The sequence below is a fragment of the Anarhichas minor genome, unplaced genomic scaffold (assembly GCF_050575085.1).
Source record: "Anarhichas minor isolate MPS153535 unplaced genomic scaffold, ASM5057508v1 ptg000058l, whole genome shotgun sequence".
In the NCBI taxonomy this organism is placed as follows: Eukaryota; Metazoa; Chordata; class Actinopteri; order Perciformes; family Anarhichadidae; genus Anarhichas; species Anarhichas minor.
Genome location: NW_027466504.1, coordinates 5,407,798 through 5,433,673, shown reverse-complemented (window position 1 = coordinate 5,433,673; position 25,876 = coordinate 5,407,798). Strand labels below are relative to the sequence as shown.

Sequence of the window (25,876 nt, the reverse complement as noted above, 5' to 3'; positions counted from 1 at the left end):
GTTATGTGAGGCCCATGTGTGCACGCGTGTAGGGAAGGTGTTCAGGCTACCGCACGCGACTTCACACACACACACACACACGAGTCGTGACCAGCTGAGACGTCATTGAGCATAACATGAAGACGTAGTTGGCGGTATGAAATTAAATAAAAAAAGACATAACATTAACGTTAACAGACAGCGTGCATCAATGAAGAAACTCACGTCCTCGAAGAGAGACCCGACGTTGGCCGTCACCAGCAGTATTCCTGTGCCTTGCGCTGCTGTCAGCTTCCCTGCCATAATTCTCTCTCGCAGGTGGGTCGAGGACTTGGAACAGCGGGACTTTACGGGTGAGGAGCGGGTAGGAAAAACAAACAGAAGCCGGGAGAATGTCTCGCGAAAGTGGGTTACAACGCTGGGTGTTTGCTACTGAAGCCGGGGTTTGAGGCGGTTCGGCTGGAGCATAATTTTCAGCTGTGGCCGTGCAGCTACGAGGAGTTGCTTTGCAGCAGGCGGTCCGTCGGCGGCGGGTTGGCGTGCGGCTTCGCGTGCTACTTTTTCGCGTTCAGAGCCATCGTAAAAGTTCCCGTTTTTAAATCCACGGCGAGTGCCCGAGGGCTCTGGTGCATTCTCTCAGCGACGAGTGTCTCCCCCCGGTCTTTAGTGCAGTGTTAAAAGTCTCCCTCCGAAAGCAGGACTCTCTGCCAGGACCATTGCCTTCACCGTGTAGAGAGGATAGGCTGGAGTCCTTCACTGCTCTGACGTCACCGTGCCAATGGAAACACGGGGCTGTCTTAAAGGGCCAGCGCGCCGTAAACACGGCAGCCCTCGTTCCTAACGCCACGGCGTCCGTTATCGGACACAACCATGGTGAACGTCTCGGTTTGTCCGTAACCAGATTACGCAACCGACTTTTTTATATAAATTATTTCCACATTTTATGCTATTACATTTATTACAGAGAAAACTACATGTTTATTTCATGGTAGAGTGCTTTGCATGAGAATATTGCTGCCACATGTCTTTGATAATGCCACAGGCTTGGTTCCTATAGCAGAACATCTATGCAGTTCACTGACCACCTGAAGCTATAAATAATGGATTCCTTATTTTTTTTTAATTTAAGCTGGGTAGAGGTGAAGTTTCCTTAACTACTCCTCAGGTACCGACATGAGTTCAGGCATACAAGTCTGTTGACAAACCACGGACCAGGGGGAACTGGGGTGCAATAGAAGTTTACAGGCCGAGTGTTTTTCCTCTATCTTTGTTTGCATTTTCCCTTCTTTACTGGATAGTTCAATGGGGAGAGAGAGACTGAGTACTGGATCATTTAAACAATGGTACATTTACTGTTGTTGGAGACTCCATCCTCCATTCACACCAACGATCAGCTTTTCATCTCGCACTTGACCCGGTTGACGATGCCAATAAAGTGTGAATTAGGGCCGTCCTCCAACCAAATAGATTTTTTGTCGACTAACACTAATACGATTTTGTTGACTGATTGATCGGTTGATTTAATCGACAGATCTGTCAAACTGAGTTCCTCCACTAAGAAGGACCACTTTTCCATCTTGTGTTTACCAGAGATGTGCTCATAAGTCATTCAGCATGAAAAAATGAAAAGAAATCGTAGTCGACTAAGACCAAATCGACCGATAACTCGACTAATGGGATAAGATGGGGCAGCCCTAATTCAAATCAGCTGTGGCATTGAACAAACTAGTTACACCCTTTTTTCTTTTCTTTTTTAAAAGACATTTTACATATTTACATGTCACAATTTAATAAAAGCATGGTTGTAACTAATAGAATGTATGATGGCTGGATTAGGTATCTGTATAGTGCTGTACTGGCTCAAAACACCAACAACTTCACCATCTAAGACAAAGCACATTTTAAATACTTGTGGATGACAACATACAGAAAATTACTAATTTGACCTTCAAAGCTGCGCTGAGTGATTTTTGACCTGAGGGGCAGAAGAAAGACAAACCACTTATTACTTACACATTCTGCAAAAACAGAGAAATGTCTTTGCAGTCTTTTTGCAGTGTCTCGTCAAATATCCACTGGTATTTTACAGCACTGTGGTCTTACAGGGTAATTGCGCATTACTTTAAGTATTGTAAACCATAACTGCTTTTGTTTGTGGGGCCAAAACTGTGAGGTGAAACGTAAATGTCTTGTTCAACACGTTCAAACCTTCACTCAAAATAAGGGTTCAAATCAACATAGTTTGTTTTTTTATAACTGTGGATACAGCTCCGATTAGCCTTGACAAGGACCTCTGTGATCTAGTGGACACCGCACAACAGATATATCACACTAATCTATGTAACTGGGCTCAATCAGCAGCCATTGGCAGACTGGCACACATGTCCTAATGTGTTGTGCTCCAGACTATACTTGCCCTTTCCACTGCATGCATGAGCCTTGCATACACCTACACACCCTTTGCCAAATGTGGACACGCACTCTTCAAATCTGAAAGTTTCCTGTTTGGGCTTTGGCAGGAAAATTTCACATTAAAAGACTTGAAACCAAATCAGTGTGCATGACTGGATTCTGCCAAGGGAGCTCAGAGACACAGCCAAGCCCGTGAGTAATGGATCATCGCGAATGGGAATAAATTGCCTTTTCTCTGGCTTCACAAAACCTGTTTGTTGACAACAGCGTTAACTCACCTCTTTACTGGCACAAGGCTCGGGACGGAGCTGGGAAAACACAAGTCACCCCGTGTGAGAATGTACCGTTGAACGCTGGCTGAAGAGTACACCTGATCACAGTAAGCAAAGGTCACGTTGATTTTGCACTCGAAAATATGTGTTCACTATAGGGTGATGCAGTATTTTTGTAGGCCAACCCCGGAAGTTAGCATCGCACTGGTTCCCTCGACAAAAATCCAATGGGAATTCAGTCGCCAGAAGTAAAAAGCTAATTAGCAACCGTCTTTTTTTAGGACACGTAACGGCTTCAAAATTCACAAGAGGGTTTTTTACTGACATATTTTATGTTGTAGAACATAACATCTCTTAAGTTTGTGTTAGCCATCAACCTTATTTCGGGAATCTGACCAAAAACCCATTAAAAACAACAAAAAACGAGGGGAACAAAATGGAGGGAGGTGCAAAAATGCTGAGTTTTAAGACTCTTTTCTGTAACGATTGATAGGGTGATGATGTGCAGGGAATTGTGGGAAAGCAAAAATGATCTCCCTGATGGTTTTGAGGGAGCCAGGGTCCATAAATAGGCCGCCGCCACCAAAAAAGGTAGTTTGAGGGCAGCAGCGTATTGCCGGCGTACGACACGCCGAGCAACAGCCCACTGAGCTCCTGTTAAGTGAACAGAAGACTTAACAGAATCCTCGCTTTATGGAGAAAGTTAAACATGTTTTGGCCTCATCATGTTGCTGTATTGTATTTTGTGTGAATTGTATGCATCCAGCTGTGACGGAAGGGATCGGCCGCAGTCCTCGAATGTCTAAAGGACGGCTCATATAGCTAGCGTGTTAACAGCATCGCACTAGTGTGTGAATGTGTGTGTGTGTGTGTGTTTTGGGAGGGGGGGTTGTGCACGGTCACAGCTCACTAAGAGTCCTTGATTTGAACAGAGCTGAGAGATTAGCGCCAAAACGAGAGTGCTCACTCACAGCTGTGTCTGGCATGGGGAGAGTGTGTGTGTGTGTGTGTGTGTGTGTGAGTGTCTGAGTGTGTGTGTGTGCGTGCGTGTGTCTTTGTGACTCCCGTGTTGTGATTGTGTTTGCATGAGTGCATGTTTATTTACATGATTTTTCCACCATGTTCTGTATGTGTGAACATGATGCTACAGAATATCTGTAATTAGTCATTCAGACACGTGAAGAGGATAATGATAACAATCGAAGGGAAGAAATCCCTGCCGTTGCTAGTGTGTGTGTGTGTGTGTGTGTGTGTGTGTGTGTGTGTGTGTGTACATGCACAGAGTTTTAATTCAAAAACGGATCAGACTGCCCTTGAAAACAATCCAAACTAGATGATATCTCCTTAACGGAATGTTATACTCGTCACTATAACAGTAAACTTAGCACCATTAGAGCTATGTAAACCATGTGGACCGTACTGGAACATTCTCAGTCCTGACTGACTTGTGTTTATCATGAAGTTAACATGTTGACACCGTATATGCTTACATTAAGTCATGCTGGGAGGCCTGAAGATGACAAAGCTAAAAACATTAGCGGTGGCTTTGATAGGCAGAAGAAGACGGAGGGCGAGGAAGAAAGAGGAGCGAGGAGGGGAAGATGAAGCCCAGCAGGAAATACCACGAGCCTAGTGTTTAGAACACTTTGGGAAGTAGGCAACCAGAGTGGGAAAGTGAAATTCATCCACACATTCCAGATGCTTGTTGACATATTAACTACTACTCTAGCTGGTGAGGTAACCACTGACACGCTAGCCAGCCAGGACATGCTAGCACTAGTCACAATAGTACCCTGAGCTTTTTCTTCTTCTATTTTAAATTAAGAGTTTAATTTAAGAGGGGAAAAGGAACTACTGTGCTAGCTAACTGCTTGCTAACTCTCCGTATACCATCGAAGGATATAAAGGAATAGTTTGACATTATGATAAACGCGCTTTATCGCTTTCTTGGCGAGAGTTAAATGAGAATATTGAGACCTTTCTCGTGTTTCTACAATAAACATTTAGCTGTGGCAATTAGCTTAGCTTAGCTGGAAGCAGGTGGAAAACAGCTAGCCTTGCTCTGTCTGAAAGATAACAAAATCAGTCTGCACTTCCAAATTTCACAAATTTACACACACATCTTGTTTGTTTAATCCGTGCAAAAGTCTAAATGTTAAAATGACATGTTGTGGTTTTAGAGGGATTTATGCGAGTCACTGCTCTCAGCCAAGAAATAGAAGCGAATAAGCATATTTCCTGAAACGTCAATGTGTCCCAGCGGTCCTCTCGGACCGTGAGATTCTGTTACTTTCTGCTAACGCTTGCATGCTGGTACTTTTTCTGCCATTCTTATCAAACAGCCTGAAGGGGAAGCAAGTGGAAATGGCTCTAAAAATAACAGGACAAATACGTGTGGAGCTTTGTGTGTACACAGATAACAACTCAGGTAATGTGTTTCATGAGGGTCAGTAAATACTACACTGTAAACTCTAGGCAGGATATCCCACAGGGGGGGACGTAAGGAGGGGGTAATGAAATTTGTGTGAGTGTGTCTGGTGCTGATAAAGAAGTTCTATGCAGTGGCCCGAAGCTCCTCCCTTTGCACTCTGGGTAATGGAAAAAATTATGTTGGAATTCCAGACTACCAGCAAGTATGTGCACTTTGACCCCGATCCCTCTACTGCTTAGAATCTAAAAATAGGCAAACCTGGAAATAATCAGGCGTTCTCATGTCTCCAAAGAAGCAGGGATCCAGCCATGTAACGATGCATTAAGACTCGCTGGACATGAAGTTTTATCTCCAGCCGCACTCAGGAGTCAGTCATGTAGACCCGATGTATGTAACTTAAGAGAGACAGCTTTGGCAGCATGGGAATTTAGCATGAGAATGCGGTTTCATTAGTGGAAGGGAGGTCTGTGTGTGTGGATTAAGTTTTATCTCTGAGTCATTCCAGGGACAATTCATGTCTCCCTGACATAGTTCTATATCATTTGAATAAAATGTATTTACAGATCGTTTGAACAGAACTATTATACGTTCTCCTTTAGCGAACCGGGATTTGTGGATTAAGTTCATTTGCTGACAGGAACTAAGCCATACACGCTGAAGTATGTTCATTCAACCTCAGAAGAAATCCAAACCCTCCAGTGCAGATTTAGTTCTTGATTTTTCACTAAAGGAACATGTAGTGTGGATGTTATCTTTAGAATTAGAACTAGGTAATCATCAACACATCAGAGACGATCAGGATTCCAAGCAGAGTATCCTTTATTTGTCTTAAATTATATCTAAAGGGGATCTTTTAAGTTTCTTAAGTCTACAATTGTTTAATACACCTTAACATACAGTTTGCCCCATTAGTAGCTTCAAACAAGAAAAAAATGATGTTTTGGCCACTTGGAAACAGCTCAAACAAGCTCTAAACACAACATTGACATATCAATTCTTAAGCTGATATGCATACTTGTTAGCTGTTTGTTGCTTATTTACACATCCAGTAGTTACACAACGCTATCATTCATTTGGAGTCATGTTTCTGGCTCTTTAAATTAAGTCCAATATTGACTTTCTTTTAGCTCTGTTTTGGTCTCTTTCTGTCCCTTCAGCTGCTAAATGCTCGGCTGTGTTCACCAGCGAGTCGCTAACTGCTGAGCAGGTTTTCCAGAGCTATTTAAAACTCTGGAAAGCCCAGGGGAGCGGCACCTTCAGGTGATAACTGTCTGTAGGTTCATCCCAAGTGACCTCTTTCACATTGTCACATTGCTATTTGATACATTGTATATTGATTATAGACGCTTAAATTAATGAAATACATTTTTGAAAAGTATCTAGAAACTCAAGGTCTACTTACTGGACGTTTTCCACCAATACCAAGTGCATTCTGTCGGCCTGTATTAGTGAAGGGAGTTTGCTGGAGATGGCTTGGTCGTCATCACTTAAGTAACTTAAGTATGAATCTCCAGAAAGCTACATCATTTTTACACAGAGTGATATATTCAAAACTGAGATGTTGTGGCCACACCAATCCATTAAATGGAAATGTTTTACACACTTTATACATAGTTCTTATGTAACATTTCCCCCAAAGTTTGACACACGTGGTCTCTTTTGTCAAAATAAAGTTCTGTAATAAGTAAATACAGTGCAATTATATGGAGAAAACATATTGTTCCCCATCACAAAAAACCCAAGCCCAAAGAAGTGAGCATGCCGGGCCCTCATAAGCTCGAGGCTTCAGTTAACCCAGTCAGAGTATTTCAGTTGGGTTAGTTCACAGAATTAGCCTTCTCTGCCTGGACTGCAGCCTTAAATCTCTGGCATATTTCTCCACTACTCTCTGTTGGCCAGAGTGGATCCCACTGCGAGGAAGCCTATTTTGGAGCTCCCACATGGTGCTTTATAATATCGTCCCATACTAATTTATCCTCCCTTACCAATTAATTTGGAGCACGTTATTCTACTGGGACAAAGGTCAGTTATTTTCTGAAAGAGGCTGCTGATGGCCTAAATCATTTTCAGTTCAAGGGGGGCTGACTGGTAAGACTGTCCCTCCTTCAACTCATTGCTCTGACTATTTTCAGAACATTTAATATGAATTATGTAACTAAAAGAAAAAATAAAGAAACCTTGAAAAGTCGAACATGCATACATTGATTTTTAGCTACTTGAGGGCTGTGGAACCAGACTGTAAGCCCAAGAACTGGAATATATCAGCTTTTAAAATATGACAAACTTATTAGCGAACTAGCGGTTATTTACACATAGGCAGAGCGAAGTGTTAGCATTTAGTTAGCACCACCACTCTCCTTTTTCTCTCTGTTTGGTCTCCTCCAACTCCCGAGGGAAATACTATACTCTTTAGCAGCTAAATGCTCTACTGTGTTCACCAGCTAGTTGCTCTCTTTATCTATCTTTTGGTGCTGGTGCTGAACAGGTGGCATACAGTAGTTCTAGCAGAGCTATTTCATTATCGCAGATCTAAAGCATCATTTATCAATATTTCCACATTAACATGGCTACAATTATTACGTGCAATGTGAAGGGGGTCACTCATAGTGACGAACACATACAGTTCCCCTCAACTCTACGGATTGTTTTGTCGTCTTTCAGTTCATTGTTTTGGTTTTACAGCCCGCAATTTTAATGTTCGGATTCAGTCTCACAGCTCTCATCCATCCCGTTCCCAGTTGTAGCAAGCTGCTGTTTTCAGTGAAAAACTTCTGATGAACCCACAGCGCATTACCACCACAGCACCAAGCGTCAGACGAACAACGTTAACGACTAGCTTGTGAACATAGTCAAGCAACTAGCAGACTTATATTTCCTTCATGTTTTGGCAGAAACCAAAACACAGTTAACCAGAAAGGTGCAGTCAGTAGAGTGCAGATCCTCGCCAGGTGTGTCTGCAACGACCACTGCTTTGCCCCCTGTCTAGACACCAATGGGCTGTAAGGTCATCTAAAACACACTCCATTTTAACTCAAAAACAAGCGGCAGTGAATGCGGGCCAGCAGCTTGAAGTTGTTGCATAAGACATTTCTTGCAACCACGAGAGGTCCTTGAACATGCAGCCATAACTGGCAACCCAAAATAGTATTCAGTTTGCTGCAGGAGAATGCGAGATTAACCGTGGACAGACACGGAGTTGCACAGGTGACCGATTGCATGATCCTCCTGGTGGAGATTTAGAAAAATAGAAAATGCTGGACAGATGCACGAAACGAACACTAGCGATGCTCCGCGTTCGCTTAACGTGTAAATAGCCAATTGTTTCCTTACACATCTGGCATTGCATTTTTTAAGGTACTATGTCAATGTTGTGTTTACAGCTTGCGCACAATGGGTAAAAAGATATTCCCCCACTAAAAACAATGATTGTATCTTTAAATGAACTACCTTTGGACTCACACGTTCAGTCTTTATCCTTCTGGGGTTGTTTATTAAGTTGCTGACCTTTGAATTAAAGCTTATTTCACCATTTAGAACTCTCTCTCCTCTCAATTTGCAATTCAAATCTTAACTTAGCCATTTAATTCCTGACTCAAATTATTTCACACCGATACATACGAGTCGTTAGGTTAGACCGAAATCCGTCAATCCTCACAACCATTATCTGCCCTTACAGATTGAGAGTGTCTGTCTTGCTGCCATCTACAGGTGAGTTGCTAAGCCTACACAAAGTCTCATCAAAGTGAGACTTACTTTCCCTGATTGGCAAAACTCAGCGAGTGACGATATCTTCAATGACAAAGCAGCTTTGTATCAAAGGCAGGCATGAGGTTGTGTTTTTTCTTCAGTAAATTAGGCTCTACTCGGAAATAGTTTGTGCGTCACGGCCCCCGAAGCCATTCACCCAACCAAAAAACAACAAAATCACAGAGCAGTTAGCTCTGCTCAAGGCCAAGATCAACGCTCCAGCTCAGTGCTCTATTCATTCTAACCATAACTGGCAATATGTCAAGCCAACGACCCCGAGATTCAGGCTCACTGTACTAAATATAAACCGAGGGGATTAGGGCCCTTTTTTTTCTTTTTTTCCTTTTGCTGCTTGTCAAACACAAAGCTCCCGAAGGTGCTGAAAACAGGCCTGTGTGTATCTAGGAAACGGCTGCTGCCAAAATGGGAAACAAACCGCGCTCTGTGCTGCTCTCAAGAGCCTTATGTAAATGTCCCGGCAGAGCGGGGCTTTAATTGACATCAACCGGTGGCCACGGCCAGACTGAAAATGATGAAATTGTTCCATCTTGTGACCAACAGATGTTTGCTTTCAGGATCATAACTGAGCTTCCTTGTCTGGTCTGTTTACATAGGACCTAGCAGCTGAGGAAATTAAAAACTTTTTGTGAACAAAGTGGTTAAACGACCCGACTAAACTTGACTGTACGCTGCTCCTTTATCAGACACGCATCCAAAGAGGGATCTGAAGTGATTCAAGCCTCTTTTTTTAAGACAGAAAAAGGGGGACATGATGACAACAGAGGAATAAGACAAATATCTTACACTTGCTTTCTTCCAGGAGATGGCAGTAGAGATCAATCCTGTCAAAACATGTTGATCTCCCTCCAAAATCTGCATCCTGCACAGTGAAAGAGTTGTGTTTTGTCTTCATGTTCTTTTGCTTCCATCTGTGTGTTGTGGTGCAAGTTTGATGTTTGAGTAAAATTCTGTTTTCAACATAGACGCCATGATCTTGATAAGACAACGACTAATTTAAAAAGACCATTCCATATTCAATATGCCAATATTGATATATCCAGTGGATAGACCTTCCAAATAAACACAGATAAGGAAGCTTGTTTAATAACATCTGGACTGCATTTTCTGACCGCCCTGCATGTTCCACTTTTCCAGATCCTGCATCTTCTCCCATGTTTGAATCAGGATCCCTTTCCCTGATCTTTATAACGACACGGAGTATGATTTTATTAAATACTGAGGCTGAGCGTGCTCTCCAAGGCACATTAAGAGAACATTGTATTTTGATGATTTTTTTGGTCCTTTTTCATAATTGTACTTGCTTTAAAATATTTGCTTCTTACAAGTCACTGACTTTTCTTTTCCAACCACACTTTTCAGAGAGTACTTTCTTTCTTTTTTCAATATAGGTAAATGGTTTATTTGAAATATCCTTGCTTACACTGAGAGTTCAGTTCTGTCATATTGGATATTGTAATGTAATGGCAGTATTAGTTGTACTACTATTGAACCAACGGAGGGAAATGCAGCAAGAACGTAAATAATAAAAATGCATCCATAAAGGCCAAGCCGTAGTCTCACAAACAGCTTACACTATCTGTGACATCAGCACAAACACAAAGTAAATAAACATGTTTCTATAGAAGCTTCATGAGGAGATGCTCATCCAGCTCTTCCCACAAGCCAACTGCACACTGATGTGCTGCTGAGCATAAAACTCTATTATCTCGAGGCCTTGGCCGTTTCTTTTGCAGCACGCTGTAAATAAAGACTATGGACACAAAGGCAACAATGTGTTTATTCTCAGTACTCTCACCAGTTTCAGACACAACGTCTTCCTCTAACTCTCTCTCTCCAAACTCGGGCCTCCATTGTTGTGCACGCCAACGGGCAAACCTGAATCCAGCTCTGCTCTAATGGGTTACAGGTGTTGTCACAGGTGCATTCTGGGTGCAGGTGATTGATAACCGAGTGTGGTATGTCGACGGCAGTGTTTAGCAAACAACACACACAGGCTTTTAGTTTCATTGATGAGTCTGCTGCAGTTATTTGCAAAAAATAAAGAATTTTTAGAACGTCAACTTCAGTGTAAAGCAGACAAAGAGCTTCCTGTGAGACACCACTTGGTGGCAGCGTTGGTCTTCTTCTGTCTTTGTTCATTGGACAATAAAGGACCTTTTGGTCAAAGACACCCAGTAAATCGAATGCTACTGTGCCAGTTTGTATTGTTTGGGCACTTTAGCCAGTCCGGGTGGTCCTGCGGTCAAGACAAGACGCACCATCGTGTGATTGAGTATTGGAAATCATTCAGTTTTAGCCCAAATTATTCCCGAGGCACCTTTAGTGAGTTGTGTGTCAGTCTCACTTGACCAGCTTCAGAGTCGTGGCTAATGCCCACGCTGACCAGAAGCCTCCATTATCCGGTCCAGATGAGGGGGGCACGATAACATCCTGAGTGACAGGTCTGTGGCAGCTGTGTGGGGAGGGAGGGCCTCCCACCCCACCCCTCATCTCCGAGTGTCCGCTCACAGAGGGAGGCGTTTGTTACTGTGTGACAGCTGTCACGGCCCCCCCCCCTCTCACCCTCACCCCTTCCTCCAAGCACAGCTTTCCACATCATTACCTCTCACCGTAACCTGCTGTCCCTTCCCAACCCGCCAGAGAAAGGAGAAGTCTCTGCGTGTGAAGGAGGAATCCGGTGCAGTGAGTTAAGCATTCGAATTAAATGGTTTTGTTTGGGAATTAACAACCTTTTTTTAAAGGAGTGAGCATGAGCCGCAGCGGGAGCAGAAAGAGACTCCTGCTGAAGTTCAAACCTTTTTAGCCAAAAATCCAAGAAACAAAATGTCACTCTGCACGCGCTTAAGTTTGACATTTGGGGAGAGGAGTGCAAAAAGACCCCAGCTATGAGGGCTTAGCAGCAAACATGTGACAAGATGCACACGTGGAGGTGTGCAGAAAAATGAAACAAGTTGCCAAAAAGTACACTTTCCCCACGGAGGTTTTGATGATAAAAACATTTCATTTTAGAGCCTATGTCAAAATGTACAGTCTTTTCAAAATAAACTTCCGTCTTCACAGGTAACAGCTTAGTTAGGTTCAGGCAACCAAACTACTTGGTACGGTTTTGGAAAAGATTGTGTTTTGGGTTCAAATAACTACGGAAATGGCCTTCTCGCTTGATATGGGGGGCACAAACAAAGGTTTCCTGAGACCGGTTTTGGTTTGACCCATCTTAGATACGAGCCTGAAAAGTTAGACGTGCAGTAGGTTTTCAGTTGTCCATTTTAGACAGTTGTACAGTTAAATACTGAAGCTACAGGTCGGCACTGCCATCCTTGAGGCCTTATCTTAAGGTTGCACATGTATTAAACAGAATCCTTGTGTAGTTACTGAGGTGGTGTTGGCGGAAGGGTTGACCTGGCAGGATGGGTCATAAACAAGCCCATAGTCACGTCAGTACTTCTGCATGTATGACATAGATAATCAGGGTTGGGCATTACTGGCCTTGGCTTTAATCCCAAACTGAATATGTTTCTTTTATTGTCATGGATCGCCAATGTGATGACTGGGGGATTTTGTAACACTGGAACCAGTTCAGACTGGAAAAACACACTGAATGGGAGTACGAAGTAGTTTCACTCTAAAAGTATTACAATTGGCTTTCGAAAACCCACGTCTTTGTTGTGAAAGAGTCTAATCTCTAATTTTAAGGAAGTCGGCAGTGAGGGCGGTTTTTACAAGAGTATAAACGTCCCCACCCAAGGCTGTAAATGCTGCGTGGGATTCTCCGCTGTGACCGTACATGGTCTTTCTGATTGCCGAAAACATAGACTGTACTGTGCTTCACCGCTCTATGACACTGTAATACACAGAACAAACTAATGTTGTACAGAATAGACTGAATCACAACATCAGTTCCTGATACAGCACAGCGTTAAAGGTCCTAATCGATATATTGAAATTGCAAAATGTTGTGCCTCTCTTTCAATTACCAAACTCACGTTGCTATATGGGAATCTTCATTTATTTGATCCACTGCTTCAAGTCGAGTGAATTTAGGAATGAGCAGCAAAACTCCACGTTTTTTTAGGATTAAATATTTGAAAAGCTGGATACTAGCCTGGACAGTCATCCTGTCTGTCGCATGAGTCACAGGTTGAGCTGCTAATTTTGGGGAGGAGGTTAATCCAATGATGGTAATGACACAGTCCTTCCTGTAGGTACCACCTGATTCATGGCACTGTCACTTTAAACCACACACACATAAGACTGTGCTAGAGGCGTAAACATCCACATGGTTTCTGAGTCACACATTACTATACCCCCAAAAATGCGCTGTTGTGTATAAAAAAAAATAAAAAAGGATTCCAGTTGGGATAAAAAGAGCCATATCCGTACTAAATATGACACAAATGGACTGCCATCGTGAACCCATCTAGACTATAGACTGTATATAAAGACCCGGAGGAGCGGTATGTGAGAGCGCAAAAAAATGTAATGACGCTTCATGGCGTTGGCGCGAAACCGCAAGAATAAAAACATCCAACGGTAAACAGGAGCAGGAGGAGGGCCAACGCCGAAATCATAAGACAAACTAGAGGAAGGGCAAGAGAGTTGGTTGTTTATGACCACACGATAAACCGGCTAGATGAACGTGGTACGTCTAGCCCGGGAATCGAACCCCGGCCCCCTCTTGGCTGTGAGGCGACAGTGAAAGCCACCAACTTGAAAAACTCCAGAAAAAATTTCAAAACTTCATGAGATGAGAAAATGGCGTCAGTCAACAGTTACCAAAAAGCCATCTATCAAGCTCATTGAACTGCATGCGTTCGTCGAAGGTCAAGCTAGTTTGTTTAAGTCGCTAAAAAGCTAATGACAAAGACGTTAAACATTTTATTTTATACAAACTTTAAGTGAACTCAAGGCTACTTTTAATTGCGAGGACTTGAGCAACAGTCATTTTATTTTCGATCAGCAAAGTAAACACTGCATAAGGAATATTTGTTTGTCTATATCCCCGGCTAATAACCTAATTATTAGCTTACACCACCGAGCAAAATATCACTATGGAGCACTTTCCTTATTCTTTAAGTCTTGTGAAGGATATCATTTTAGGCCCAAACTTAAAAGAACACACTTGTACAAAGACAGACACTTTTAGATGAAGCGGTTTTCTGTGGGTTAATTTGAAACTAGGTTCACTCAAGGGAAGAGAGCAACAGTAACAGGCAGTACAGACAGAGGACATGCACTTGAGGCTCGAGTTTGAGACTGGGTTCACTGGATGTTCTCCCGCAACCCCCACCTTGGTTCACCATGCCTTTGGCCCATATAATTCCACTCTGCATGACTCACCGAGCTGGCATCAAGGTAGTCTGGCACTCATTCCGTCCAAAAGGTTAAACCATTGTGATTCAGACCCTGAATCAAGCTCGTAACCTCTGATGCATATGGTCTGTGTGTGTGAGTGTTCATTCACGTACATTTTCTTTGTGCAGACTGTGTGTATTGTGAGAGCAGCACCGAGAGGCGTTACATTAAGTTATTCTATTTCACCTCAGCTGTGGTGGAAAAAACATGGACGATCATTATTTCCGATCTGATATCAAATTAAACACACAGATTGTGCAATATTTAATTAGGGGGCAATTAGTTGCTGCTCTGATTGAGGGCAAATCACAGCTACAGTCATTCAGGCGGATTCATTTCAACATGTGTGTAACAGTCTTACTAGATGGCTTTAGCAGAGATGCAGGGCAGTGATCTTTCCTCTGAGAGAACCATTGATTTCTTCCCTGCTGATAACTCTGTTGCGTGTGTGTGTGTGTGTGTGTGAGTGAGTCCCGCATCTCTGAGCTGGGAGCTGTCAATGTCATGAGTGGAAAAACCTGTCGGAGAGGGTGGTGGCAGTTAGATACCACCATGGCCTGGAGGGAATTGTGGGTGAGAAATGTGTTGATTCTCTGTTGGCTTTCACCATCCTCCTCCAACCACGACGAATGGAATAAGCAAAAGGACGTTCAAGCTAGCATGCACTTTGCTGGCTAACATTATAGTATTTTACCATAGAGTTCTTTTTCTTCTGAGAGTTAAAAACATGACAGCGTGTTTTTTCTGTGTCCATATTCCACGTTCATCGTGTGACTATGCTGGATATCAACCAAACAAGATAAAGCTACAATTTTTGCCAGCATTTAACATGGCTACTACAGCCTCCTAGCTAAAGGCACTATCAAAACCCAGACAGTGCCATAGCTGTTGAACGCTAACAAAAAACATCTTTGTTTTATCAAAGAGTCTACACGTAAAATGTCATATGCCAAGTATCGTACCGGTATTTCAGGTTATTCACCGCATGACGAAAACAATGTCAGGCCAAAGCTAGCTAGCGGAGCGGAGAAGCTATAGCTCAGAAAGTGGGTCGGCTCCCTATAGGCAGGTGTTGTACCAAATTCTGTGACCCATTAGATTCTGTGTCAAGAGGAGAGATTGTGGGCTAATTATATTGACACTGTAAATGATTATATCATACTGTTCAGGAATGATATTTTTATATTATTGATGGCATTTTGCTGGTCTATACCTAGTGAAGGTTACTGTACATATATATATATATATATATATATATATATATAGTATGATTTGTTATATTTAATAGTTACACTAACATTTTTGACACCTTAGAGACTAGTTGTATGGAAAGTCCTTAATGTGAGTTTTGATAGCTTTGGTCCCATGTGTAATATTTTTGAAATGTTTAAGGCTAATTTAAATAGAATGTACAGTTTGCAGTTTCAGGTTTGGAGTGGAAATGTCAGAATTTAAACGTGCAGGCATCCTTACTCCAGTTTTGGAATGAAAAGATCCATATTTAAAGATTTTGACAGGGTTGCTGTCACAGCTTCCAGTTAAGAAGGAATTTGGTGCAGTGATTAAAATCAGTCAATTTATGAGTCCGAGCAATAAATTGAAGCCTTCAAATTGAAGCACTTTGTCTGTGATAAACAAAAAAAAAAGGAGCGAGTGTGAACTATAGTGGTCGCAAAAAGAGACAAAGAAAAGAGCATAGTTTGAACAACAGTCGATTAACATTTGGGGAGTGGTGTGCAAAAAGAACCTGGTGAACCGTAAGGATATAAACATCGGCGGACGAAGAAGAGAAGTCATTTACACAAGACGCCGAAGAAAACGTCTTAACTGGCGAGACTACAAGATTCTGGGACTTCTGTCGTTAAGGGCCGTTCAAGCATCCAGTTCTGAACCTGTACATGTTTTGGCTGTTTCAATATCAGTCAAGAAATATCACCATCAGCCTTAACATGCTCACCTCAGAAGCTATTTAAGCTTTCCTGTGCGCGTGAAGCCCGTAATATCTAAAAAACTAGTAGCCAGTGTATATGCAAAAAGTGTGTTACGTGATTTGCTGTGATATCATAATCTGACCTTCAACCAAAGTGACCAGACAAGTTTCCTAAAAATGCACCCAAGGGAGCTGAAAACCCCCCAAAAAATGAACTTGATCTGACGCCCCGAGGCACAAAGCAGCAATCACAGACGGAAAAGAAAATTGTGCGGGTGTTTCACACAAGTGAGAGATTCCTTGACGCGGCAGCGATACTTAACCCTCTTTAAAATGCCTGAGCGTTTCACACAGAGAGACAGAGATAATGGCCGCGCGGCTATGGGCATGAAACGCACACATTGGCATTTCCTCCCTCCGGAAACATGGCGCTCCATCGTGGGCCTGAAACACTGACTCATCAACCAAGACCCATATTGTAGGGAGAAAGAGAGAGAGACAGGATGAAAAGGAAAGTAGGAGAGGAGAGAACTTGTAATTTGTTTTGCTCAATTATCATGTGTCAGATGTTATCTTAATGAGAGCGTGTGGAACGTTTCAAAGGTTGTTGTTTTTTAACGCGGTCACTGTTGCAGATGTCAGCGAGCTGTGGTTGTTATTCTCCTCTGGAGCCCCAGCTGATGCTGAGCCCCCCATACAAGGCCAAAGAATGTCAAATATGAGGGGAAGGGCTGGCACGAAGCACATCTCAGGACGCGTACATTTACTCTGCACGTGCCTCCACATGTGCACACGCGCGCAGAAATATTGAAGAATCAACAGTTCCCAGGCCTCAGAGGTGGACGCTATGCACACTCAGCTGCTCTGACTTACAGTAAGCGAGTAAGCTCCTCGGCTTAACCGCAAACCCGAGTACAGATCCGGTTTCTTTTCTTACAGGGAGCTGAGCTAAGAGCGTTAGCAAAGAACCCCCCCCCCCCCCCCCCCCACGAGCACTGGAGGTGAATTCTCTTGAGTGTGTACAGTGTGTTACGATGTGATTTTTATCTGCGTGGACTGTATTCATACCACAGACCTCCGGGCCTTGATGGAAGGCTGCTCATATCAACACTCAAATAAACCGACTGCGATGCTTAGGAGCGTTCAGTGAGTGCAGAGCAAGGGATCGGTCACACCAGCATTCATAACAGCAAATTTGGAGACAGTTTATTTAGAAAGTGCACATATTTGAACTTGCTCGTTCGCGACGCTGACCGGTTGGAAAACGGCTTTTGGCAGGGCCGACCTCTGAGGAAACCGTGAGACCTTGGGAGTCAAAAAAGAAGGAAGTTTAGTATAGTAGCAGTGTCACACAAAACCATTTTTAGATGACCCCGCTCTGCTGCAGCATAAACTGCCCCATAAATCGATGCGTCATGGTTTATAACCGTGAGAGAACAGCGGTGCAACTATGTTCCCTTGAATTAAAGGGTGGGTCCACACTCGATTTCAATTTCATCTTCATTCAACACTCACATGCCCCTTATGTGATGGATAAACAGCACAAAAATGCTCGATACTCGCCTGTGAATATTACATGTCTAGGGCTTTTATTGTGAAAAGTAAGAGCGAATGAAGTGGATCTGCTCTATGCTGAGTAATCAAGTTTGCCGTTTTACAGCCCCTTCAGGGCAGGGAGGCACGGAAGAGCCAGAACCAGGACTGAGCTGGGCAGACTGGTCAGACTCTGCTGCAGTAAAACGAGAGGTTTTCTGAAGGGGCCACCTTCGTCCACAGGGGCCACCATAATCAAAACTTAATGAAAGTTCCTCGAAGTAGCTTTAAGTCAAAATAAAAGTAGAAATAGCACACTGTAAAATATCCTCTGTTCAAAAATGCATTTAAATAAAAGTACAGTAAAGGTAAAAGTACAGAAATATCTGAAATAAAGTATAAAAAGTACAAGTACTCGCTATGGAGAATGGCCCCTTTCAGATATTATTATATATTTTACATCATTGTATTACTATTATATATGCATCAATGTCTGAATGTTGTAATTGGTCAAAGTAGAGATAATAAAAGATGATATACTGTTACGTAGTAACAACAAGAAACCAGGACTTTTACTCAGGGGACCAGGGTTCACAGCGTTAACCACGCGCCCAAGCGCTACAAAGTAGGCTTGAGAACTTGAGGACCTTCTAGGAGATGGTAAACATAAATAAACTCTCTGCGGTTGGCCTCGACACATCTGTCTAAACATGATCGTTTGAGAAACAAACAGGTCCATCAGGTTGTTTGCATGGAACCCTTTCAACCACCATAACGCGGTGATCCTGTCTGTGGCCATCTTCATTTTGGCACCTGTAGCAGCCCAGCCTCAATCCATTATCACAAGGCGCTAATCCACTGGATCCTGTTAACCACACACACACATTAGTAAACCCCCCCACCCCCCTTTCCGAGTTAATTAGATTGCAGTCTGTTCAGAGGAGAGAGTTTTTGGGAGCCATCCGGGGCTCCAGTAAGCGCCTGTTGTGGTGCTGCAATGTTAATAGTCCTGGATTAGTGAGACAATGGAGCTGGTGCTGGGATCAAGCTGTGAGGAGGCAGGGTTCACAGATGGGATCAGCATAGCTGCTGCAGGGCCGGGCTGCACACACACACACACACACACACACACGCACTCACACACACACACACAGACAAGGGAGTCAACGCAAGTGTGCCAAAATCTACAAAAGTACACACTGCTGTTTTGCACATTTGCTCCACCGTTAAGGATCACATTATCACATCGCAGAGTCTCAGATCAACACATTCCATCCTCAAGTCTGAACACACACACACACACACACACACACACACACACACACACAAATAACCTAATCCATGTTTTACAGACGTCGTCTCCATTGTCACGTTATCACGTTATCACGTTATCACGTTATCACGTTGCACAATCACAGATGCGCACATTTCCGATTTTACGATCCGTAAACCAGATTCCAGTCCTTAAATCTGAGCGTATACTGTTCACAGAGGAGAACACAATCTGTCTGTGTGTGAGTTTGTGTGTTTGACTCACTGCGTGTGAGTCGATGATCTTGGAATGTCCTCTTGCATTGTGCCAGATTCTTTTGATGTCGGCAACATGCTGCAATTCGAAATTATAGGCAGATAAAGAAGGCCCGGAGGGCACACATGGACCGGAGGATAACTTTGAAAAAGCCAAACAGAAAGAGATACCAGCAGATAAGCAATGCAGTAAATACCGCAACATGTGAGGAATGTGTGTGTGTGTGTGTGTGATTGTAGAAGGAGAAAACACCAGCAGAGATGAGGCATGGGAGATGACAGATGGTGCGAAAGGTTACATATTAAGATATTAATAACACAGCCTGATTAGAGCGTCTGCCAAGAACCCCCACCTCACCTAATGTACACATCACCCTCCAACGCATTTCTGGTTAATATGTGTCAACCTGGTACAAAGCTGATACAGCTCTCCAGAGAATCCTTTGATTGGCACACGTACTTCAGAGGAGGTTGGGGGGGATTAAATGTCACCCTGTCAAGATGTGAAAACATAATCAAATGTAGACCTGGGTTGAAATGTTTTTACACGTGCTGCCCACGTTGGGTGGGTTAGGATTAGCTCATTACAAAATAGCACAAATGGAGGAGTGAGGGAGAGAATTCTGCTCTTATTCGTGTGATTGGCTGCTCACGTGACATTTACTTCCAAACAATGAGACATCCAGAGAAGTCGGCCCACGATGGTCAGTAGAGAGAATGCAGAATGCATTCTAGCATGCTAACATACGGATGCTTAACAGCTATAATGTTCACCATATTTACCTTTTAGTTTAGCTTGTCAGCATGCTAACATACGGATGCTTAACAGCTATAATGTTCACCATATTTACCTTTTAGTTTAGCATGTCAGCATGCTAACATACGGATGCTTAACAGCTATAATGTTCACCATATTTACCATTTTAGTTTAGCATGTCAGCATGCTGACACACTGATGCTTAGCAGCTATAATGTTCACCATATTTACCTTTTAGTTTAGCTTGTCAGCATGCTAACATACTGATGCTTAACAGCTATAATGTTCACCATATTTACCATTTTAGTTTAGCATGTCAGCATGCTGACACACTGATGCTTAACAGCTATAATGTTCACCATATTTACCTTTTAGTTTAGCTTGTCAGCATGCTAACATACTGATGCTTAACAGCTATAATGTTCACCATATTTACCTTTTAGTTTAGCATGTCAGCATGCTAACACACTGATGCTTAACAGCTATAATGTTCACCATATTTACCTTTTAGTTTAGCATGTCAGCATGCTAACATACGGATGCTTAACAGCTATAATGTTCACCATATTTACCTTTTAGTTTAGCATGTCAGCATGCTAACACACTGATGCTTAACAGCTATAATGTTCACCATATTTACCTTTTAGTTTAGCTTGTCAGCATGCTAACATACTGATGCTTAACAGCTATAATGTTCACCATATTTACCTTTTAGTTTAGCATGTCAGCATGCTAACACACTCATGCTTAACAGCTATAATGTTCACCATATTTACCTTTTAGTTTAGCTTGTCAGCATGCTAACATACTGATGCTTAACAGCTATAATGTTCACCATATTTACCTTTTAGTTTAGCTTGTCAGCATGCTAACATACTGATGCTTAACAGCTATAATGTTCACCATATTTACCATTTTAGTTTAGCATGTCAGCATGCTGACACACTGATGCTTAACAGCTATAATGTTCACCATATTTACCTTTTAGTTTAGCTTGTCAGCATGCTAACATACTGATGCTTAACAGCTATAATGTTCACCATATTTACCTTTTAGTTTAGCATGTCAGCATGCTAACACACTGATGCTTAACAGCTATAATGTTCACCATATTTACCTTTTAGTTTAGCATGTCAGCATGCTAACATACGGATGCTTAACAGCTATAATGTTCACCATATTTACCTTTTAGTTTAGCATGTCAGCATGCTAACACACTGATGCTTAACAGCTATAATGTTCACCATATTTACCTTTTAGTTTAGCTTGTCAGCATGCTAACATACTGATGCTTAACAGCTATAATGTTCACCATATTTACCTTTTAGTTTAGCATGTCAGCATGCTAACACACTGATGCTTAACAGCTATAATGTTCACCATATTTACCTTTTAGTTTAGCATGTCAGCATGCTAAGATTTGCTTATTAACACAAACAGCACAGCTGAAATTGATGGGGATTAGTTGTGCAGCTATTTTGTCATGAACCAAAAGTATTGGAAAACATGTTGACCTGTGGTGCCAGATAAAAAGTCAGGGGGAAAATCCAAGATGGCGACGGCCAAAATGTCAAACTCAAGGCTTAAAAAACAGCAGTCCACAAACCAACGGGTGACGTCACAGTGTACTTCCCCATGATTTTATCATCATTCAAAAAACATAAACATAGCTGTTTTACAGCTGCAGCTGTTTGGGTACACCATGCTTCCCTAGCAACAATACTGTATACTACATTATCTATTATGAGCACTCAGTATAAACCTTTCAAAATGTAATTTCCCAAAGAATTTTGTGAGCATATTATATATATATTTCGTACCCTGCATCTATTCAATAAGTAATGACCATGTAATATATTCATGTCCCTCTTGAAGTCCACCTCATCAGCAAACCTCTTGGCTTCGCTCCTTGTACCCACAGACAGTATTTGTCTTCGCTTCAAATACGACTCCTTACCACCAATGCATCTTCTTCCACCTTCTCCGGTCCTGTCACATCGGCTTCTACCTAACAAAGCATGAATTCACCAAGGACGACTTAGAATAGCAGATAGAGAGATTTTATTTGAAGCTTCAAAAGTCATTTACAGCCTCAAGGTCACACGTCACTCATGCTTGATCCTCTTGCATTTGAACATTTTAAGACGCAGCTAGCTCTCTATAAATCCAGCGGGACCTTTTTAACCACTCCACTTTTTCATGCTGCATTTCCTCAACGACATGCATAAGCCCTCATATGGTAGATTCCACCACGGGCTGTTACGCAATCGTTAGTCAACCTAGCCTGATTATTATCCCGTCATTTTGTTTTTTCACACGGACGCCACTGACTCTCTCGCTTCCTATGGCGCTTTTAAAAACCCCTGAGGATGTTTCGCTACCGGCGGTGGCTTCACCAACACGGCCGGTGGACAATGGAGGAGGTGGTAAACAGGAGGTTGAGAACGAGAGGAAAGAGAAAGGCCAGATGGGCTTCGATGAACCATCTACTGTTGAAACCATTCGGATGGGGGGTGGACAACACATCAGCGTGATGATTCGCATCAAGTCTACATCTTTAAAACGTAATTTCACCAAGAGGGTGCTGAGGAATCGCTCATGATTTTCCCTTGCTTGTGTGTCTCTGTGTAAGCGCCCATCCCCCCTTTAGTCCCTGCAGCGAGAGCAGGCAGGCTGGTGAAGTTGGGGGCAGGGCGACTCTCTTTCTTTCAGCCTCCAGAGCCTGCTGACAGCTGCTCGGGGAGGCCCGGGGCCCGCTGCTTACCGCCGGGCAGAACCACAGCCACATCCTGGAGGATTCAGCGAGGGATTCGAGTAATACGCGCTCGCGGGCCCGGCCGCAAACTGGAGCGACCTGAAATAAAAGCGGCCTTGACAAAGACTCGGGGCCTGGTGTTTACTCAATCTGTCCACTTGTGTTAATATTTGAAGAATCCCTCGTGGTGGCTGCACTGGCTGGGAGAGGGATAGGACACACAAATGCGCCGTTTAAAGTCCATCATGACCGGCGGCTCCTTCCTGTCGGGGGGCCCCAAGCTGTAATTACCCGGGGGTCACGCGGCCTGACCTGCAGGCTGTCATGTCAAAAGTGTTAACCGCGCCCAAATCCTTGAGAAATGTATCTAGTCTCTTCCTGGAATTGCGTGGGGCGAGTTTGGGAGAGGCCGCATGTTTGGCAATGATAAGAGAAGAGAAAAACGGAAAATGAGTAACGTGGCTGTTGTTAACGAACACCTTATTGGTGAAATACCCAGAATCAGTTATGATGGCGAGCACAGAGCCGTACGGACATTTTACACACGTTTCAAGACTTCTTTTCACTTTCAAACTAACATATTTAAATGAATGAAAGACAATGGCACATGTTTAAAGTGTTTACTATCCTTATTACATTGTAAAGGCAGAGATCAAGAGGGGCTGCTATAGCTGCTGCCGGATGTAAATGAGACACTGAAGTGTTCAAACCCCAAATGATTAACTTGGATCAATGAAACGACCCCTATTTAAAAAAGAAAAGAAAAAAAAGAATCCTGGCCGCTAACTTAGGCTGTCAACACAGATGACAGGGGTGAGAAATGTCTCTGAGGCATCGAGGACAAAGGAGGAGACAATCCTCTCATGCACGGCTCTGGACACGCGCCAAGGCCTCGCTTTTGAAGCCACCATGCCGTTTGCCGAGCGTCTCCGGGGTGGAACGCGTCAAATAAAGAAAAACACGTCAGGCTGGATGGTGCTCATTTTCCTCATGACTGTAAAGCTTAGAGGAGCACATTTCCACACACTAAGAGCAAAGGCATCCTCTGTGGTATTCAGGTGGAAGCCACATCCATGTGTGTGTGTGTGTTTGTAATACGGGTTTCTATGAGTTCAAGTAAAGAGTAGATTGTGCAAAATGATTATTTATGTATGTCTCTTGCCTATGGAAGCCAATTTACACCAAGAAAAGAGTTGAGTGAAAGGTTAAAGGTTCTCTATACGGCATTCAGAGCATTAGTGTAGCAGCAAACAACTATTTGCTCTGTAAAGATATAGCGGAGGGATGTCTACCTGAGCAGGCAATAAAGTCACTCTCCCTAATAAATAAAAATGCTCATGCAAGGTCCACATTTTGTCTGATTCAAAATGACCCAGATGTTGTCTTACCACGAGTACTTAGTATATTCTTACGATGACTAACTTGGAAACTTGGACAATTTTTCTTCCCTTTCCAGGCAGAATTGGACTTCCGCACATCCAGTTACTCTGTAACTTGCTGACCTCCAGTTCAACCAGTCTGCTTCGCTACACCTCCTTGAGCAAACCCGGAGGACGGTTCTATTAACATTCACATCGTGTTACTCCGAACACGGGACCACCCAAAGTGCCTAATCCGGGGTACACAGCAGACATGTCGTCTGAACAACGTCAAAGCAGGTTTTGCTTTCTTAGCCTTGGCTCTCTTCCTGCGAACATCCCCTCACACAGACAGGCCAGGCTTCCTCCACAGTTAATTACGGCCACAGCTTGCATGGAGGCATATCATTAGCAGTAATTGCACACGGCATCCCATTGCCATGTGCCTCCCTTTTTTTTTTTTTTCTGTCCCAGATTTACGCTGCACTGATCCATGAAGGAGCAGTGCACCCCTCCGCATGCTCAGAATGGTAACGTGGTTGATGGAGGGGAAGGAGCAACGCAATTCCGGGCCTTCTGTGCGCGAGCATGTGCTCAAATCTACCTACACAAGTCTGGGACTGGGGTTCCAGAGAGGGATGGGTAAAGAAAACAAAAGAAAAAGTGTGTATGGACAGTCGGCTGCAGGAAATACAGGGATTACCGAGAGGCAGAGCGTGTTTGTTGTGTAAGCACGTGAAAAAGGTGTACGTGTTTTCGTATCAACAGTGGGGACCGGGTGTGGAACTGGTCGGTACACGTTGAACCATAAACTGTACGTTTTCAAATCCAAATGCAATTAGCCTGTTTCATCTCTGCAGCCTGTGCAGATGGCAGAGAGATCAGCTTGTAAAAGGGCTGCTGCAGTACGCCATCACACACTACCTGTATGGAGAAAGGGCTCCTGGGCTTACGCAACATCTAGCGGGTCGAGTACCACAGAGGGTTCTCTATGGCGGCCCTGGGAGCTCCATGCGCCTATAAAAAATATCTATATATACACTGCGAAAAAATAAAATAGGAGCAAATTTAGAAACACAAGCTTGTGTTAGCAACATTGCAACATTGTTTATGAATAAAAGGTCTTAGAATCGCAGATAGTGTTAGGATATGAACGCCAACATGTCCATTGTGATTAAATCTGAGCAGACATTTTCTCCCTTCATGGTCGAGGGGAAGCCGTCGTTGGCTCCACCTCAGTAAAAGCTGCCCCCCAGCATGATAAATCTCCCTCCGCTGCGGTCACTATTGGCCTGCATGCTCGGTTCAGAAAAATGCAGTGTGCCTATCCCCCCCCCCCAACCACCGGGCCTCACCTGCCTGCTCAGTGTGGTGGATTGACACGCAGCAACGGCCAAAGAGCCAAACACGGACTCGAATGGCGAGGACTTGCCTGCAGTAGAAATAAAATCAACACAGCTGTAATAAACACAGAGACAGATGGGTTTATCTGAAGTGTAAATCAGGGTTCTGTTTGCACTGGGAAGACACTGACCTTTTATACGTGAACACCAGACAGTCGTGTTGCATATGATAATCTGAATGCTGTCTCAGGCCGTCATTGATCACCAACAATCCTATCAACGGTTTGCAGTTCGACAATATTGAAATCATATTTACTCAAAGCATAGAGTCACTGTTTTTGTTTTTAAAGCACACTGTATTAAAATGGTGTTTCATATTATTCATAACTGTCCATACAGCCTCACTGATAGCTTCACATTAGCTCATTCTGAGCTTGAGCAGCTCCTCGCTAAAAACAC

General features: G+C 43.2%; 2 protein-coding genes across 7 annotated transcripts in view; one reads left to right on the top strand and one right to left on the bottom strand.

Moving 5' to 3' along the window:
* Positions 1 to 904, bottom strand: part of inpp5a (inositol polyphosphate-5-phosphatase A) — a 134,358-nt gene extending 133,454 nt beyond the window's left edge. The window contains exon 1 of one of the 4 annotated variants that reach the window (XM_076076600.1): positions 205 to 904. In XM_076076600.1, the coding sequence (XP_075932715.1) occupies positions 205 to 282 (78 nt within the window). In that variant the 5' untranslated portion in view covers positions 283 to 904. The remainder of the gene's footprint in view (positions 1 to 204) is intronic. The other 3 variants (XM_076076601.1, XM_076076596.1, XM_076076597.1) reach the window with 3 other exon arrangements.
* A 10,195-nt stretch (positions 905 to 11,099) lies between these two features.
* The window catches only part of stk32c (serine/threonine kinase 32C), a 108,733-nt gene continuing 93,956 nt past the window's right edge, over positions 11,100 to 25,876 (top strand). Inside the window, exon 1 of one of the 3 annotated variants that reach the window (XR_012947502.1) lies at positions 11,100 to 11,544. The gene's annotated coding sequence lies outside the window, so the exon portion shown is untranslated. The remainder of the gene's footprint in view (positions 11,545 to 25,876) is intronic. The other 2 variants (XM_076076591.1, XM_076076590.1) reach the window with 2 other exon arrangements.